We start from the raw sequence: 17,769 nt of genomic DNA on the forward strand, positions 1-17,769 counted from the left end.
TTTGGATAACTCTAGTCTTTCCTAAATGTAGCTGTTGATCCTTGGCCGCTGAATAGCAAACTTGCCAATTTAGCTGTGTTAGCAGTGTCCTGTAGGCTTAGCTTCTTAACAATATTCACACTCCAAAGTCTATTATGAAATTGAGACTCCACATTCTCTCTCTCTCTCTCTCTCTCTCTCTCTCTCTCTTTCTTTTTCTGTGGGGGGGCTGTTATTGGTGAATTTTGCTATAGTGAATCATTCTTAAAGTCCCCAAGCAAATTCCATCCTGCTAACCTGTTTTGTGAGAAAAGTAGCATCATACTGGCTTTTCAATAGCAGCCAGCAAAGCAAAATATCTAATTTTCATTGGGTAAAGGAAAAAAAAAAATCCTAATGAAGTTACTGTTTACAGAGGTAAGAACCCTTTGCTTTGGTTCTTGATGCAGGCCTTTTTGGTTAAATCCATTAGCTTAGCGTCTCAACAGGGTGCAAATGCAGAAGTGTCATGTGGGAGTGCAAAAAGCATGTGACTACTTAATATAATTTCTTACGGCACCTTACACTTACATGGGCAGGAAGCAGAAGAGTGAACTCTAATGTACTTACAACTTTTATGTTCTTTACTCTCACTCATACATGCAGAATCGGGTTTAAAAGCATTTATAGAAATATAAATTATGTAAATGCACATATGACCTTTCTGAGCAAATAGTATGCTGTTTGTTGGACAGGTAGAGATCCTTATGAGTTTAGGTAATACCTTAGTGGGTTTTTTGGATAGCGGCATATTGTGTAACAAATAACAGCAAATCTAGCTGTCCACAGGGAAGATGATTATGAGGAAATAAAAAATGACATGTGGAATGTAACGCTTATTTTAATTATCTGAAGGAGTGTTACCCCTCTCTGTGTGGCTGTACAAATCCTATTTCTGCTGCCACTCTTTCATGTAGCTAGAATATTTGGTCAAGAGCATCATAAAGAGTAGATAGTGTCATTCTGCTCAAATTACTGTATTGGACTATTGAAAACTGTTTAAACTAGAATGTTGCCTTGCCTTCCTGATGATTTCTTTAAGAGGAGTCCTTGCATATTCAGCAAAATAACTATTTTACAGTTAATGCTTACTCTGTTTGCAAGTATTAAAAGTAGCCAGACCTCACACCAAGGATAAATCGGTTGGCTTGCTATGGTACACTGCAATTGTTATTCCTGTATAGAGGAGTAATCTCATCTGTGGGGGTATGTCATGTACACGTTTTCCAGGTATTCAAATTGACAAGATGCAAGGATAAACTTAACAAAAAATAATAATGCAAAATAGTCTCTTTAAGTGTTTTAATAATGAGGAGTTTCTGAGCAGAAAAAGTGACTGCCAAATAGGTAATTGGGTAACTTGCTTATGTGGCATGAATCTTTCTGTGGATCAGGCTTTTTGTTTGAAATTCTAATGATTGGCCTCTACAACTCGCAGACTTGGAACTCTTGAATATTTTTTAGAGTCCCTGTGTCAACAGTAATGGAATTTAAATTGGTCTTCTGTGGTTTTTGGGTGATTTTACATATATATAATTTGTGTGTGTGCCCTAGATACTGTTATACTGCTTTGTTTTTCATGAATTTATAATATGCCTTTAGCAACAATCATTAAAAGAAAACCTCTACTGAGATTTAATTTTGTATGAGTAAACATAAGCAGAGCAGTGATTAGTTTTCATGGTGTAATTCTGAAGTTTCTGAACCTCCAAAATGTACTTTTGTATTTTAAGCTGGATATAATACAAAGAGAAATTTGAGAAGTCATATGCAGTGAAATGTATTCCATCTGTCCAAATTTAAAAAAACAAGAGAATTCCAGATTTCCATCTTTGTGCCAGATGTTAACTTAAGTAGAAACACATGGATATCAAATACAGTGAACGTTTCTGTGCCATTTGAAATATCCTAGTCTTCAGTGATACCTATTTTTAAAAATATGTCAAGTCTGTATAATGCTGTATATCAGGTAATGGATGTAGTCTTCCTCACTGCAGCAGCGATCGGGACTGGGGTCGGGGCTCCCTTGAGGGCTTCGCACAGCGGTGGTGACTAGTGTGAGTTGGTGCTTTCTTTGTGAGGCCTTGCCAGACTTCACCTCTCCAGTGGTACTCTTCTCCAGTAAGCAGTAATGGGGAGGAGTGAATATCACTTTTACGAAGATGGAGGGGTGTGTGTGTGGTGCTGGGGTGGGTGGGTTTGTTTTGTTTGGAGTACTTTGTGAACACAGTCAGATTCTGCCTTTGGCAAGGTTCTTCTGGAAAACTTTAACGTAAGGAACGTCTTGTTTAAGTATTACAATATCATTGGTTTTATGCAATGTATCGTTGCTAGTATACTTTAGATTTAAGACAAGAGCTAAGTAAGAGCTGAGTGTGGGAAGTAGTAAAATAGCAAATTGTAGGTGGAGCAATGTGTTGGGCCTTGTGATCTTAACTGGAACTAGCAAAGGGCACTGAAAAGACCCACTGCGCTCCTCTTTGTAGGTAATATCTTGTCACCGCGCTCCTCTATAGGTAATATCTTTCTTTCCTTGAATTGTAAGTTTGTTGGAGTTCCTGTCTTTATAAAGAATTTGGTAATTAATGAAATAGGTGCCTTCATTCTTAACTTCCTTAAACAGGATGGGTGGAATTAGTCTCATGTACTGTGTAGCTGTCTGTCTTCTAAGGCAGATTTCAGGCCTTGGCTCCTTTGCTACTGATTAAGAGAAATGGGAATTATATCCCAAAGGCCTGTGATTTGTTTTTAGCCGGGTGTGCCAGGATAAGGTGAATTGCACCCTGGAAAGGGTCTGTTTTACTCTAGTGAATCCAAAGGTGATTTAGGTGACAGCTCAAGTATATATATGTAGATTTTGATATTCGATCAGATAAACCACATCACAGAAGTAGGACAAAAGTACTGGCTTTTGTTGAGATTGTCAGCCAGATTGTTCAGGATGATGACTGAGGGATCTGTTTCATTGACATTACAATTTCTGGCTGAATTTTTATGTTGGTAATAGGGGTCCATTAAAAAGTTCTCTCGCGCACCCCATTTCTACAGGACTCTACCAGATGAATCTCTATACGTGAGCAGAATGATTTAAAAATGAATTAAATTCCTGAGGTGCTTTTGTTTTCAAGTGTCAGACTTTGAAGGAGTTATTTTTGTAAATAAGTGTGGCTGTTAGTCTTCTCCTACTCAATTTATCCAAAATGAATGAAGAAAAATGAGAAGGTGAAGCATTAAAAGTATCTTCTGTTGCAAGATAACCTCTGTATTATAAGTATCGATCTCACTTGATTTTTCTTGAAAATATTTGCAGTTTGTTTGAGATGCAAAACCTGGATTTTAATACATAATTAATAAAGAAAATGTAAATTTGTTTGGTTGAGAAATAGCTTGCCTGTAATTAACATTGCACAAATGAATGCCCAGGGTCTTTAACATCTCCCAATGACGAAAAGGAGTGGGAGAAAAGATACTAAATGTACCCAAAGAATATTTAAACCTTTTCCAGGGCTGTGGGTGTGCCATATGCATGTTGCGGGTTTTATTTTATTATATTCCGACTGCTTATTTTTTGAATAGATCACCAATTATTACTTGTGAGAGGAAAGAAGGCTTACTGTTTTCACATTTGGAAAAGCCAATCTGAGACGAGACCAGTATGCCGTATTTCTGTATTCTCCTACTCTTATGTTTGTGCACTCTTTGTTTTCTTGCATTTGGATTCTTTTGACTGTTGTCCGCAGTGCAAATGCAGAGGCATAAAGGGCAAACCAGGAATGACTTACCATGTAGCAAGAGAACAATGCAGTAAAACTACTCATGAGTATGTAAAATACACTTTGTGGGTGTGTGTATGCATGTATGTCTGGGTATATATAAATACGTTCATAAGCATGTGTGTGTATATATACAGCTGCACCAAATAGATAAACAGAAGTTTCAATTTCAGAACTTTCCTCTTGCAGTATAGCTGCAGCCTCCCCTCTAACTGTCAAATAGGGCATTCTGACTTTGTGAAAATATATTGCGAAAATATTCAGTTTTAGAAATAGACAGAAAAAGTAAATATTTGCTGAAGACTTTGTCTTCAGCAGAAATTTGAAGCTTTCTCTGCTTTCAGTAAAGAAGTTCTAACTAGAATTCTCTGGGAAGCTAATGGGCCTCAGCTCTTCTGAAACATTGTGACCTCTTGTTATAAAGGTGTTGGTATTTTATGGTCATTTGGACAGAACACTACTTTTCTAATTGTAGTAAGCGTAAGCTAGCAACTAAGGAGATAATGAAAAGAAAGGGGGGGAAAGTCTTATTCTTTCAAATAAGACTTCAAAGATAACACAAGACCCATATTAAGATTATCTGATGTCTGTAAAGAATTTGATTAATTACAGAGTATAACAACTACTCTCCGATCTCTAATTACCTCTACGTTACCTTATATGACGTTTTCTGTACAAAGGGCAGAGTCTAGCTCTGTCAGTTCTAAACATGTTGATACTGGGCCCCCTATTCTGAGGGGATCTCCTGATAATTACTTTTTCTGTTTTTTGAGATGCTGCTGCCCTTTCTTTTATATTGGTTGTGTTTGAGGTACATAGGGGTATCTTTCCAAATCCAGGATTAAAATTCCTTTGTTCTTCCGCTAGGTTGTTATTGCATTTGACTTCTAAAAGAGAAGCTGTTGTGACTCTTTTTAGTATCTAACTAGGAATTCCAGATCTTAAGGCTAGTAGTTAGGCATAGTGTTTAGAGCGAGGAACATCCTATCTTATATCCTTTACTGTTGTGTACTTGATGGTTGTATTTATTGTTCTGCTTCCTGGTCATGCTGCATATTTGAGTTTTCACATGTTGGAATCTTTCATCCCTCTGCCTTTTCTGTGTTAAAATTCCTGGATAGCTGCTGAGATTTAAAAGGCAAGAGCAGCCCTGTAGTGTTTGCTTATTGTCAGCAATGACAAGTTTCTGATGCACAGCCCCATCAGTTTCTTAAGGTTGTTTCTGCTGCCCTTTTCTGCTGCAGTATCCTGATGTTATAGTCCTGCTTCTTTATCCTCTAATTTAAAGCCTCCTAAGAAGCTTTTGACTTGTGGTAGAGTGGTTGGAATTAGCAGTCAAAGTTGTGCTGGACGAGTATTGTGCTGTGTTGCGTTTTTTATTTTGACAAGTCAATTACATTGATTAACAAGAGATGATTGGGAATGAAATAAAGCATTTAAGGTAGAAGGTAAAGAAAATCCCAAGTGTTAGGATCTCTCTGGAAGGAGGGGGTTGCTCATTTCCTGTTTACAATTATTGACTGTCAAGTTCTCCTTCTGAGGTGAAAAAGCGTGAGGAAAAATATTAGGCAAAACTACTGGAAAAAGAACTACTGGGCATTTCTGGTAAGTTACTGCAAAAATATAGTGAGAAATAAAGCTGCTTGAGAATTTAGAGACACCTAGTAGCACAGATGTCCTTATAAGCTGCAGCAAGTTCTGTGGCAACCAGGCTGACTTTCAGCCATTTCTCTTTGGTGCAAGAGTTTCTTCATTTTTGAAGACTGTGATTTATCATATGCATTATCTTTTGAGCTATGCTTAGTTCTGCAGTTAAGAGCAAATCAAGCGAATCAAACATGTCTAAGGAAATTGCCCTGTTTGCTTGTTTTATCAAAGACTGTATGAATTACTGAGGATGTATGGCATTTTGTAGATGAAGGCCTTGAAGACCGGTACTTACAAGCAAACTTTTGGTTTAATGACTCAATGAATTCCAAGGATAAGTACCCTTTTCCTATTTCATCCCTCTTTTATAGGAGGAGAAGTCTGACTTGGGAAGAATAGAACCATGGTTCTTTTAATGTTGAGGACTTTTTTCTTGTTGCTTTTCTCTGGGGAAATTTAAAATATTGATATAGCTTGTTATGGACCTGGGAAAACTTGGCTTATTCATTTGGCTACTCCAAAATGATAATCTTCAGTAGTCTTTGCCTTGCATCCAGAGAAGTGGTAAGAAGCGCGTTTCTGTATTTCAGTCCAGCCTGCAGAAAATTCCTAGGACGTCAGGGGGAGGGAGTGTTGAAGGGAGTCTCACACTTCTAATACAAAGTCCTACTGTTTAGCTTATCAATAGCTTGAAAAAGCTTCCCAAAATCTTTTGTGGTAAAGAACAGAGAATTAAGAATGTAAGGAGTACTAGCATGTCTGAGGAATTTCATCTCTGCGTGTCAGGGAGCATTCATCATCTTTTCCTCAGCATGGAGGGGATCAGGGCCAACGTGGAAAAATCTCTGCAGCGCCAAACCAGAGGACTTCAATGGGCTCTGTGACAGACTGCAACAGCGTTCTTTCTTCAGACCAGATTAGTGGTTGTGGCTCATCTCAGATAAGTTATAAAGCTCTTCTTATATGCATCCTTGCTGTTATCTGGGGTTATTAGGTCGCATTGCCCAGCCCGCAACTTTTATTGCACAATATGTCGTGCTTTTTTTTATTTGTGGTCATTCAGTACTGTTACACGTATCCCAAATGTATCCCTTGTTAAGATTCCTCTAGATAGCGTTCTATATCTAACTGTAATTAACAGATGGAAGAAATCAAATGAAGTAAGCAGCAACTGGAGGGAGCAGCTCATATGCTGGAGGATAGGACTGCCATTCGGGGGGACCGCAACAGGCTGGAGGATACAGGAATAGATACAGGAATAGACTGACTGGAATCTCATGAGGTTCACCCAAGACAAATGTGAAGACTTGCATCTAGGATGGAACAGCCCCTGCAGCTGCACGGGCTGAGGAGGGGCTGCCTGGGGAGCAGGGTGGCAGGTGAGAAGAGCCTTGGTCCTGGTGAGCAACAAATGGACCGTGAGTCAGCAGAGTGCCCGCGTGGCAATGTGTATCGGGCTGTGTTGGCGAGAGCACAGCTGGCAAAGATTCTTCCCCTCTACTTAATACTCATGGGGCTAAGTCTGGAATACTTTGACTTGGGCCTTGCCGATACAGGAAGGACATTGCCAAGATGAAGCATGTGCAGTGGAAGGCAGCTGAAGTGGCCGGGGATTGAGTTACATGGTGCTCGAGGAGAGGATGAGGGCTGTGGATTCAGTTGGAGAAGGCTAATGGAGAATCTAATTGCTGTCCTCAGCTACCTCGCTGGAAGTTGCAGAGAAGAGAGAGCCAAACTTTTTGTGCATAGTAAAAGGAGAGAGGAGGTGTTGAAAGCTGCAGCAAGGGAGATTGCGAGTATCGAGGGTTAAGCAGTGGAATGGGTTGTCCAGAAAGGTTACCTACATCCTTGGCCGTTTCAGAGCTTGACTCGACAAAGCTCTGAGCAACCTGAGCTAAGCCCTTCTTTGAGTAGGGAGTTGTTAGAGATCTCCAAAGGTTCCTTCTATTCTAATGTGTGCTATGATATTTTTATTTATATTGACAAAGATCCAGGTAGTATGCTGTATGCCTGCAGTGCTGCTAGGCAATATAGTAGGCTGGCATCATGTGTGGGGGCTGTGATACATGAGTCAAGCATGTGTAACGTTCCTACTTCGCATCTGAAGCAAGAGATCTTTCACGTAAGGATAGATGACAAGCATGATGACAATGATAAGACAAGTTTTGTTCCAGAACAGGGTGAGGCCAGAAGCAGATGTAAAATCTAGTTTATTCTTCTTATATAAAAGACTTTGAGAGAATTGTGAAAAGGGGCTTTTGCAATTTGAAGAGGTAATCAGGATCATTACAAGTGCAATGATCAAAAATGTATTTCTTACTCTGGACCTAAATTCTTATATAAATGAAAAAAACCTTACGTTTCATACCTGGAATGCTGGCTAGGGAACAGACAGTGAGACGCTTTGTTCTAGAAATGCTCCAAACCTTCTCCTGCGCCGTGGGGAGGAGCAGCGGTATTGCTTAAGGAGCAGTTATGACCTGTTTTGGATGGAACAATATCATTAAATGATTCCCTTTCTAATGTGTTTGCCTGAGCTGTGTTATGCTATGACTTCTCATAGGTGGAATATACACTGCTTCTTGGGGTGTTTTGGGGTTTGAAACATGCCTCCTGTTGAATTAATTGTTTATTTGCTTGGTACAGTATAGCTATGTTATCTTTTTCTGTGACCTTCACAATAGATTTGTCTTTAGAGGTCTTTGCTGTCAACACTGGATTTCTCTGTGCAAAGGCCTTGATAGTGGTTTTCTGCCTCCCTCCCCCTTCTTATCCTCATTTTTTACCCTCAGCAATTGGCGTGTAGCAACTGAGCGGCTATTTCTAAAACAATTCGTAAGCAACTGCTTGCTATGTCGGGTATGATTCCAATGTGCAACTGCTGTACATCAGGCAGGTTATGTGAGCAAGTATAATATCTTGCCTGATATATCTGGGATTGAGTTAGCCTTTGCAACACGCTTGCAGTTTGTAGTCCATCCTCTGGATGCTATGACTGCTCTTTCTGCTGCCTGTCACCTGGTGGCATCAGCCATAGAGGAGGCAGCGCTCCTGTAAATTGTTAAGGGCATAGCCTTGTCTTGCCCTCTGTATCTCATTCTAGTTCTAGGTTTTCACATCCAGGAATATGATTTTCTTCTAGATCTTCTATAAGGTGTTACGATTTTTTTTTTTGGCTTGAAGAGTCTCTTATAATAACGAAACACTGATTTGTTTACTCCTGTTTTCCTCTGCCATTGGGAATGCTGGATGTGATCACTGGGAGGAATGGTCCGTAAGTAACTCTACTGCAGTTTTCAGTTCTAGTCTGAAAATCAGGATGGGAAAGAATAAGGATCATAATATCTTTTTGGTATTTTCATCGGAACCTCCCAGGGCATTGAAGATCTGGGTGGCAAGGGTTGAAACATAATCTGGTATCATATAAAGCTATAACATGGTAATTTGGTAATGCTCAATAATTTTGGTATAGCTTGACTTTTACATATATCTCAAATTATAATACTGTTGTGGGATCTGCAAATTGCTTGCTGCTGATTCCTAGCAGTGTCTGTATTTAGTTTGGATTTAAAATGAAAGTTAAGCTAATCAATTGCTTTTACTGTAGCCAGTTATGAACCAGCTTGCTCCTGTTTTAGCCTTTGTAGTGAGTGAGCTGTATACATCTGTTTCTGTGCCTTTCAATTTTCCTAAGGTCTTTCTAGATTACAATGAAATACAGATGAAGAGGACAAAAGGGAGTTAATCTCAATACAGTTCACTTGTTAATTCTTGTTAAGCGTTCTCTCTCTCCAAAGCTGAATTGTTTGTTCTTGGCAGTGGGGCATGATAATGCTTCTTTATTGACTCCTCTGATACACAGCCAGTCTCATGCAATTTTACTGCAGTTCACAAAAGAAAATGCGAATATAGTGATGCTTGATTATGTATACTCAAAAATACTTTGAATTAGCTATTGAGAATTTGTGGCTGGTCTTAGATGTCAATTTTGTGCTGTTGAACTGTAGTGTATTGGAATTGTGATGATGAGAATCAGTTAATTCCATTTTACAAACTCAAATATATGGAGGTATTCAGAAATAACAAATTGAATAGCGTTTGATTTTTATATACTTATTTGTACTCTTCTGAAAGTATATTCAGGAGGTGAATCTTGAGATTTAGGTTTTAAACTTTTCTTAATTAAAGTATTTCCCATTGCTTTTTTAAAACCCACCTATATTTCCTCTTTCTGAGATATACACATGTATATTTAATATTGTAATATATTCATTCTAGAATTAATGGTAATTAAGCATTAATTATCCATCAAACTTTTGATTTCTCCAACTCATTGGGTTTGTTCAGCATGTCATTCATAGTGACTGATGATTCCAGCCTCCTTACTGTTAGGAATGCAGATTAAAAATGCAAGGTGGAACAAATGGATAAGATGAATGAGTGAAAAACTATAGGCAGGATGTGGATTCAGTGGTCAGTTAGCTATCACTTTAAGTATAGTTGTCTTTAAAAGCAGTGACTGACTCTTGCTTTTTGTAAGAGTAAACAGGAGTGATAAAGGCCAAACAGACCCTTGCCTACGGCCAGGGTGTGTTTGGAGTCATGGTCAGGTCTGTATAATGGTCTAGTCCAGATGAAGTTATTTCCCTAGCGTTTGCTTGTAAACCTCTCCTCTTAGAACAGAGTTTAATTGTGGTCTTTGGCTTGAGGATTCACAGAGTCCCCTAATACCTTAACTTAGAAGCAGGTCTTTCACTGGTCGCTTAGGGAGAGGAGCCATGAGGCACACTAGAGTGAGTTCAGCTTTCCTTTCTTGTATGGTGGGTTAGGTAGCTGGTCCCATTCTCTTTGTGGGGTGGGGGGGGAGGAGGAAAAAAAAAAAAAAAGGGGAAAAAAAAAAAAGGTGGAAAAGAGAAGAGGGGAAGGTGGAAAAAAAAGGCTGCTAAGTCAGATCTCAAGTTTTCTTCCTTCCTCTCCTATAATCTCCCTGCACTGTAGCTGTGGCTGCACAGGAAGCTGTATTCTAGCAATCAGAACTGTGCTTTAGGAGGAGCAGAGCACAGGAGAGGAGGAACAGCAGAGGAGAGAAACACATTCTTGACCGTCCTTGTTACGGAGCATGAAGAACATGGGAGACCACTCATTTAGAAAAGCTGTCCTCCACCCTTAAGCAGCTGTTCTGGTTTTATGCTTTGCCATCTAGGGTTTGAACAGCTCAGGAAGCCACAGATGTTTGACTTTGATTCGCATACTGAGACAGATTTGAAGGGCTGATCCCTATTCCTGATGTCAGAGCCCTTTGGCTAAGATTGCCCTGACGCAAAGCTTATTCCCAGCTCGCAGTTCACTAAGGAGCAACGTTCTTGGTACGTGTCAGATCTGGCACTTGGTTCTCAGTGATTTATGACCACTTCCTGTGTTTACAGTTTTTTGTCATGGCTGAGGACATGGGATTTACTCGGAATCATGATAATTTTCTGTGAACTGTAAGTAATCCCCGACACAGATATTTTAGAGAAGAATGCACCTTTGTTTCATGGCTTCAGAAAGCTACTAAATTAGGCAGAAACAAGAATAGCATTAATACAGCACAGCTGAGATCAGTTGTTCTTAGTGTGTTCCCTGGCATGGTATGAAAACAATTCTTCTGAGCAGAGGGATACTTCTGTGTTACTACATCATTAGATTTCTCTGTATTCTGGTCCTGCCAGGGCATCCCCTCCATTGCTTTTATGCAAATAATCCAATGTGGATCTGTTACTGGGAAAACATGGTGATGGGAATAGTGAAAGCAACCTGTTCTACGCAAAAAAAATAAGGAGTTGACATGAGGTTTGGTTGGAACCTAGCAGCCCTTTGCCCATAGCCCCTGCAGGGCCCAGATGTGCCTTTCCTCTGTCAGGGCCGTCATGGTCGTGGTGGATGCTGCACCGAGGAGCCAGCCGGAGCTGGGACTTGCTCGCTTGAGTCTTATGCTCTGAGACAGGCTGGGGGGGGGAAGTGTTTATTCCAGTTTCCTTTCTTCCACGATGTTGTCCTCTGCTTTGCTCTGTGCTTCTTTCTCGGCTCGTCCCTCCTCTTTTCAGTCTTCTCATGTTCTCACTTCTATTTCATTTTAGCGTATTCTTTGCTACCTTCTTCCCCCTGCCCCCATACAACTTTAATTATTGAGGAAGTATATTGTCTTCACTCTGTCTGCTTACTTTACTGTCTTTATCTCTCTTCTCCATCTTGTATCATGTTTTAGTGTTTTTTTTTTTTTTAGCTCATAATGCCCTGTGGAGCTAGAACTCTTTGCTAGTTAACAAAAATTATTTTTTAATGTATTAATCAGATATTGATGCAGTTCTTTAAACAAACTACTTAATCACGCTTTTCATGTTAATGCCAAAGGAACAAATAAAAATTATTTGTGTTGTGTTTATAAACAATATTTAGACTTATTTTCTATTAGTTTGAGATATTTATTCTTTCCCCCTTTTGTGTATGGTTGTTTGTTTGTTTTTCTTCTGCTATAATACTTTTGGAAACAAGTTTTAACTTGAGAGATTTAAATTAATCACTTACAGACAAAATGGAAAGGGGGAGTTAACTTTGCCTGAAATTGTTCATGGTCCGATGCTGGAGAACTCATGCAAGTCAAAATGCAACTGTGTGGGAATGTGTTGAGGTATAAAGCCTAGACTGTAACTGTGCAGGAATGCCTTTAAATATATAAACCAGAGTGTAACCATGTGTTAGCCAAATCTGCAAAAAGCTGGGATTTTCATGCTGAATGTTGGAGAACTGCAGGCAGTTGGCAGCACGTTGCAGAACTATCCTTCAAAAACTGCTTTTTTTGAGTTTGGGGCCTGATCCGGGCCGTTGTTGTTGTTCTTGGCTTGAACTCGTGTGAACTAGAAGAGAATTAGCAAGAGACAGTAAGGCTGTGGTTCCGTGCGCTCTCGTCTCAGTGTAAAGCTGGCTTAAGAGATTCCCGAGTTGGAGTTCCCTGTCCAATCAATCAATCTCTCCCTCCCTCTGCCCATTGGCTCCATTGCTAATTCAGTTGACTCATGGTAAATGATATATTTTGCATAATCTTATTACAAGTTTGTTATTTAGTAACTGTAGAATTGCACGGAGAGGGAGAAGAAGACTCAACTGTGAGCTTCACTGGAGGAGTTACTTGTGAAATTTCACTCGGACACAATTTCTCTTTCCTTTGATATTAACATCTTCAAACATATAGGTTATTGAAATGTTTCCTCTATCTTAGAGCTAATGTGACACACATTAAGGTATAATAAAGTTTCATCTGAAGTCCTTATTACTAAGCTGTGTAACGTACCAAGTTTGTGGGGGTCGGTTTGTTTTGACAGTCCGGTGTCTAGCAGACAATCTTCCTGGTTCTCTAAAATCTGTGGTGTTTTATAGTTGAAATAAAGTGAAACTGAGATGGCAATAAATGGATTAAATGTATATCTTCTCCCTCTCAGCCCCAAGTTCAGGAGTATTTTGTATGAAAACTTACAGGAAAACTTTATTTTTTAACAATACAGGGCTGCTTTAGAAGAAGTAGAAGGAGATGTGACGGAATTGGAACTGAAACTTGACAAGGTAAACTTCTTAACGCAGTGATGTCTGTTCTGAAAATAGGAAAAGATACTGTTTAGCTTTGTCTAATTAAAGTTCACAGATGGGAAATGGCAGTGGCTGCCCAAGTGTTCTGCTGTTGCAAACGGGATGGATTTGGGCTGAGCATGCAGCTGGGCCCCGGAGACTGAAGCTTGAGTAACAGCAGCGGCAGCCAACACGAACTGGTTTTCTCCCCTGGCTCAGGGTTTGCCTTGTGCAATCCCCCCTGCCAGCACGGCCCCTTTGCAGCCATGTGACTCAGTCCCGCAATGGGAGCTGTGCGCGAACTAATTAAGCTTGCATGTGAGTTAAAAGCTAGGGGCTGGCTTTTTCTTCCCTGAGAGCTTATGGTTTATGAGAAATGCATTCTACATGAGCACATCTGGGTATTCGTTGATTTAGAGACTTAAAGTTCATGCTTTCCGTGTTTGGTAGTTTGCAGGCACGATCCCAGCGTGATAGATATCTTTTACTTCAGTATGGAAGATTTAACTCTACTGTAAAACTCATCCTGCTTTTTACCATGCTTTGTGCATACACATAAAAGATAGATTATATATAGCATCTTCTCGGTTCCTTGCAATCTACTTGTTTATTTCCTAACCAGTAGTATTTGGAGGCGCTTTTTTTGTGTGTGTGTTTTCTGTGTGGTTTGTTTTTGTTTAACATCTGCAGAAAGTCTCTTTTCCTATCACTGCATTTTATGTAAAGTTTCTAAAGTTAGATTTTTTTTTTTTGCCTGTAATAAGCATGTGTCATCAGCTGACCTCCTCAGCTGCATTTTGAATTTGAACCTTTGTTCCTGCAGCTGAGAGGTGGCTGCAGTAAGATCTTGAGACAAGTAAAAAAGGTCAACGTAAAGTATAGTTTTAAGTCTGATATATTTTTTTTCATTATTTCTTGTAACAGTAGTTCCCGTTTTTTAGTTAATACTGTAACTGTTTGCTTTGTCAAAATATATTTAAGATATTTCATCTTGAAATTTAGTGTGAATTTTGGTGAATCCTGCGGTAACAATGTGTCTCCTAACTGTCAATGTGATGAGTTTGCTTTGGTAGGTGAACCGTGGTGAGTACTTCCAAGATAGATATGCAGATTCTTGAACTTTGTTTTTCCCGCCAATCTAAAATTCATTTTTTTGGGAAAAGACTTAAGGGCATTATTCAGGGCCTTGCCCTTCTTCTCCCCAGCTTGTTGCAAGAATCCAGTGCCAAATACAGCCATATAATATCTACAATTGTCCTACTGGTGTTTTTTTTCCTGAGACAACGTACTAGCACTCTTCTAAAAACAAAAAGATGCCAAACCCCTTTGCTCTCTTGACAAGAGAGCAAGAATACAAGATACCAATTTAAACAGTTTATTTGAAATACGAGCTATAAATGATGTGGTGGTATAACACTGGGGTCTAGAGCTAAGCTCCTTGTGTGTGAGCAAAAGTAACTATGGCCAGAGAGTAATTTGTCTAAACTTGAATGGCAGTTTTTTTACTAGATGATTCATACAAAATTCATGTATTTATTTTTTCAGTTGTCCCAAAATTGTATGTAATTTTTGGGCTAAACTATATAGATTTCCTCCCCTTCCCCAAGAAGGGACGCTATGGTTAAGATCACGAACCATAAGCATGAGTAGTCATAAAACTTCTTAGGCAGATAAGGGGGGAAGGCCAATCAGTTGGTTTCCTTGCCCCACCAAAGATTTAGGTACTGCTACATCATTCTTGACCAACATTTGTCTAATGTATTCTTGAAAAAATCCTTGAATGAAGGATTCATTCCTTCATTCGTGAAGGAATGAATCCTTGAATGAACAATCTTTGAATCCTTGAACCTGAATGAAGTTCAGGTCTCCAAATTTAGCGTTCCGGGTAAGGAATTGAACTATAGTATGCCTTCTCTCAAGAGAGCATCTTAGTTCATCACACTAGTCTGTCTTTCTTTCATTAATAATGCAGTGTATAAATAGACCCCTATCATCAGAAGATGCTGAAGGCCTCCATACCGGGCTATGCAGTACTGGCTAGTGAAAGTGCTGCCCTAAGCAGTGAGTGACAGGGATGGAAATCCATCTGAGAAAGGACTGGAGTCTTCATGAGTGAGGATATGATTTACTGGGCCTTCTTTCAGCTCTGCATTTTGCGGATAGCCTCTGGCTTTCCGATGCCTTTATTATGAATGTCCCAAGATGAAACAATTTGTTTTTTCCCTTTTGGCTAGGAAGGACGCAAATCATTTCTAATTTGTTTGGGTCCTAACTAGTTATGTTTTAGTTTAGTTTTTACCCTTGTCTAGCTGTCTCTCTTTTGAAGTGTGTACAAGATCTCAGTTAACAATAAAAGATCAATATGCTTTCATAAAAAGAGTAGTTAATTCTTAATGTAGTATCGATGGCATCCACTGCCCTACCATGCAGCAGAAAGCTTTTCATAGAACGTGGGATTCTGTTTATTAGCCAGAACTAAACTTTTGAAATCACTTGTTCCTTAAGACTTAGCTAATCTCAGTATGTTTCATGTGTATGTGATGGGTAAAAGGACATAAAACCTTTTATTGTGTGTGTTTTTTTTTTAAGCTGGTGAAGCTTTGTATTGCAATGATTGATACTGGGAAAGCATTCTGCACAGCCAACAAGCAGTTCATGAACGGAATACGAGACCTTGCGCAATATTCCAGTAAGGATGCGTTGGTTGAGGTAAGTTATTGAAGAGGGAAATTAGAAAAGCCTGAATAAAAAGGGTGAAATGTAGCATTCACCCAGAGAAGCAGTTGAAGATGCTTATATTATTATTTGTTCTTATTGCTCTATTTTCTTTGGTATACGTCATCCTACGGTTGCTTGAGACGGTTGAGGAGAGTCAGGGTGATGCTGTGAATAGGTACCTCAGTTTACTTTGCTAAATAAAAGGTTCCAGTCAGGAAAACCTAAGAGCTGGTTCTCTGAGCTTTGCAAATATGCCATTGCACATGCAACTAGGTGGCCTCCAAGGGATCTAGCCCTCTCTAGCATATAGAAATCTAAATTTTAACTCTACTGAGTTACTTTGGCAGTATACATCAGGTTGATGTCATGAGGCTAATTTAGAATAGTTAATTATGCAAATCTCACACTTTGTAATTTTTTTATAAAATTATTATTTTTGTATGATCACACTCAGTATTTGGTATGTACAATAATTTGAATTGAGGAATGAAACTATTTAATGAATATGCAGATATGTTATTGTCATGCATGTTTAATGGATGTTATGTAATTAAACATCTATTGCACGAGTACATCTTCACAAACTAGTTAAAAAACGTATCTTTGAAATTCAGTGTGGCATTTGCATGTAACGGAAATTGTTATCGTTTGGAAATATACTTGCTAAAAACACTGCTGTGACAAATTCCCTTGTAGAAGTTAGCCCAGTTTTACTTGTAATCAGATAAGAAGTTATTCGATTCCAAACAGGTTTTTGTTACGCTTGTATGTCAGGTAAGTCATTATCAGAATATGTTAGGGGTTGTCATTTCATAAATGCTTTTAAGTGAGACATGGAGATTCAACAGATAAATTCTGTTACTAAGCATTTCAGCTGTGAGGCAGCCTATCACAGTGAGTGTTTTTAAGTCATGTGAACTTCTAATAATTTAGTGAACCTAGGGTTGAATTTTTCCTGCTTTGCTTCAGTTTGGTCCCCTTATACAGGTAAGGTAGCAATAACTATTTCTGTTGCTTGTGGTTTTAGTAATAGCTTAAGTTGATATTACTCCTATGCTCTCCTTCTAGTGTAATGGATAATGGATTTAGTTTAGATCTAGATTTAATAAACATGCTAAGAAGAATCAGTTCCAAGTTGTTATGCAACAGCTGTAAACCTCTGAAGCGTTGCTTTTGTGCTCTATATTTCAGTTTAACTTAAAACAGTTTTTTTTTTTTCTTTCATTACAGACTAGCTTGGCAAAGTTTTCTGACACCTTGCAGGAAATGATCAACTATCACAATGTAAGTAATTTTTTAGCTGAGACAGGACTCTAGCTTATGTCAACTTGCAAGTTAGGCTTGATAATGGAATAATACTGAAGTTCATATTGATGAACTTCAAAAGGATATTATTTATATTTTGTTTACAGAAATATCTTTAAATATCCCTTTTTCAGACAACTCTAACTTTTTTTTGTTTGGAATTTGTAAGCTCTGCTGAAATCCAGTGCTGTACTGTAGAACACAGTAAATTCTGGGTTGTTTCACCCTTTTTTTTAATCAAACTGGTGGGCAGCAGCGATCTATAAGCATTTTTTTTTTGTTGGACTGAAATACTGTTTACCTTTTTGCGCATGTTCTTCTTTTTTTGTCTCCTTTGTAATGCACAAAACGAAGCACTTTTTTTTTTTTTATATAGTTTTCAGAAGAATGATAGATGCAGAGAAGTGTAGAGAAATAAATTAAAAAAAAAAATACAGTAGGGTTGAGCCCTAACCATGTCAGGCAGCTTCTGGAAGCTCAAATTTTTGCATGGGTCAAAAACTGTGGGTATGGTTGGTGTGTTGTTGTGGCTTGGGGGGGCTTTTTTTGGGGAGAGGACTTTTTTTTTATTGCATACTTTTAGAAAAGGTTTAAATGAGGACAGTGTGGTGATGCTGCTGAATAGGTTTGAAGTGCAAAGATGAATCTAATGAAGATTATGAAGGGAGCAGTAAGTGGGCAGTCATATTTTGATGTTGATGGTAAG

At 38.8% G+C, this 17,769-nt stretch overlaps 1 protein-coding gene across 4 annotated transcripts in view; it reads left to right on the forward strand.

Annotated features, from left to right (window-relative positions):
* Positions 1-17,769, forward strand: part of ACAP2 (ArfGAP with coiled-coil, ankyrin repeat and PH domains 2) — a 76,578-nt gene that overhangs the window by 8,451 nt on the left and 50,358 nt on the right. For all 4 annotated transcript variants that reach the window (XM_068955182.1, XM_068955184.1, XM_068955183.1 and 1 more), the window contains exons 2-4: positions 12,980-13,037; positions 15,630-15,749; positions 16,989-17,042. In XM_068955182.1, coding sequence (XP_068811283.1) covers positions 12,980-13,037; positions 15,630-15,749; positions 16,989-17,042 — 232 coding nt within the window. The remainder of the gene's footprint in view (positions 1-12,979; positions 13,038-15,629; positions 15,750-16,988; positions 17,043-17,769) is intronic.

The sequence above is a fragment of the Struthio camelus genome, chromosome 9 (assembly GCF_040807025.1).
Source record: "Struthio camelus isolate bStrCam1 chromosome 9, bStrCam1.hap1, whole genome shotgun sequence".
Taxonomy (NCBI): Eukaryota; Metazoa; Chordata; class Aves; order Struthioniformes; family Struthionidae; genus Struthio; species Struthio camelus.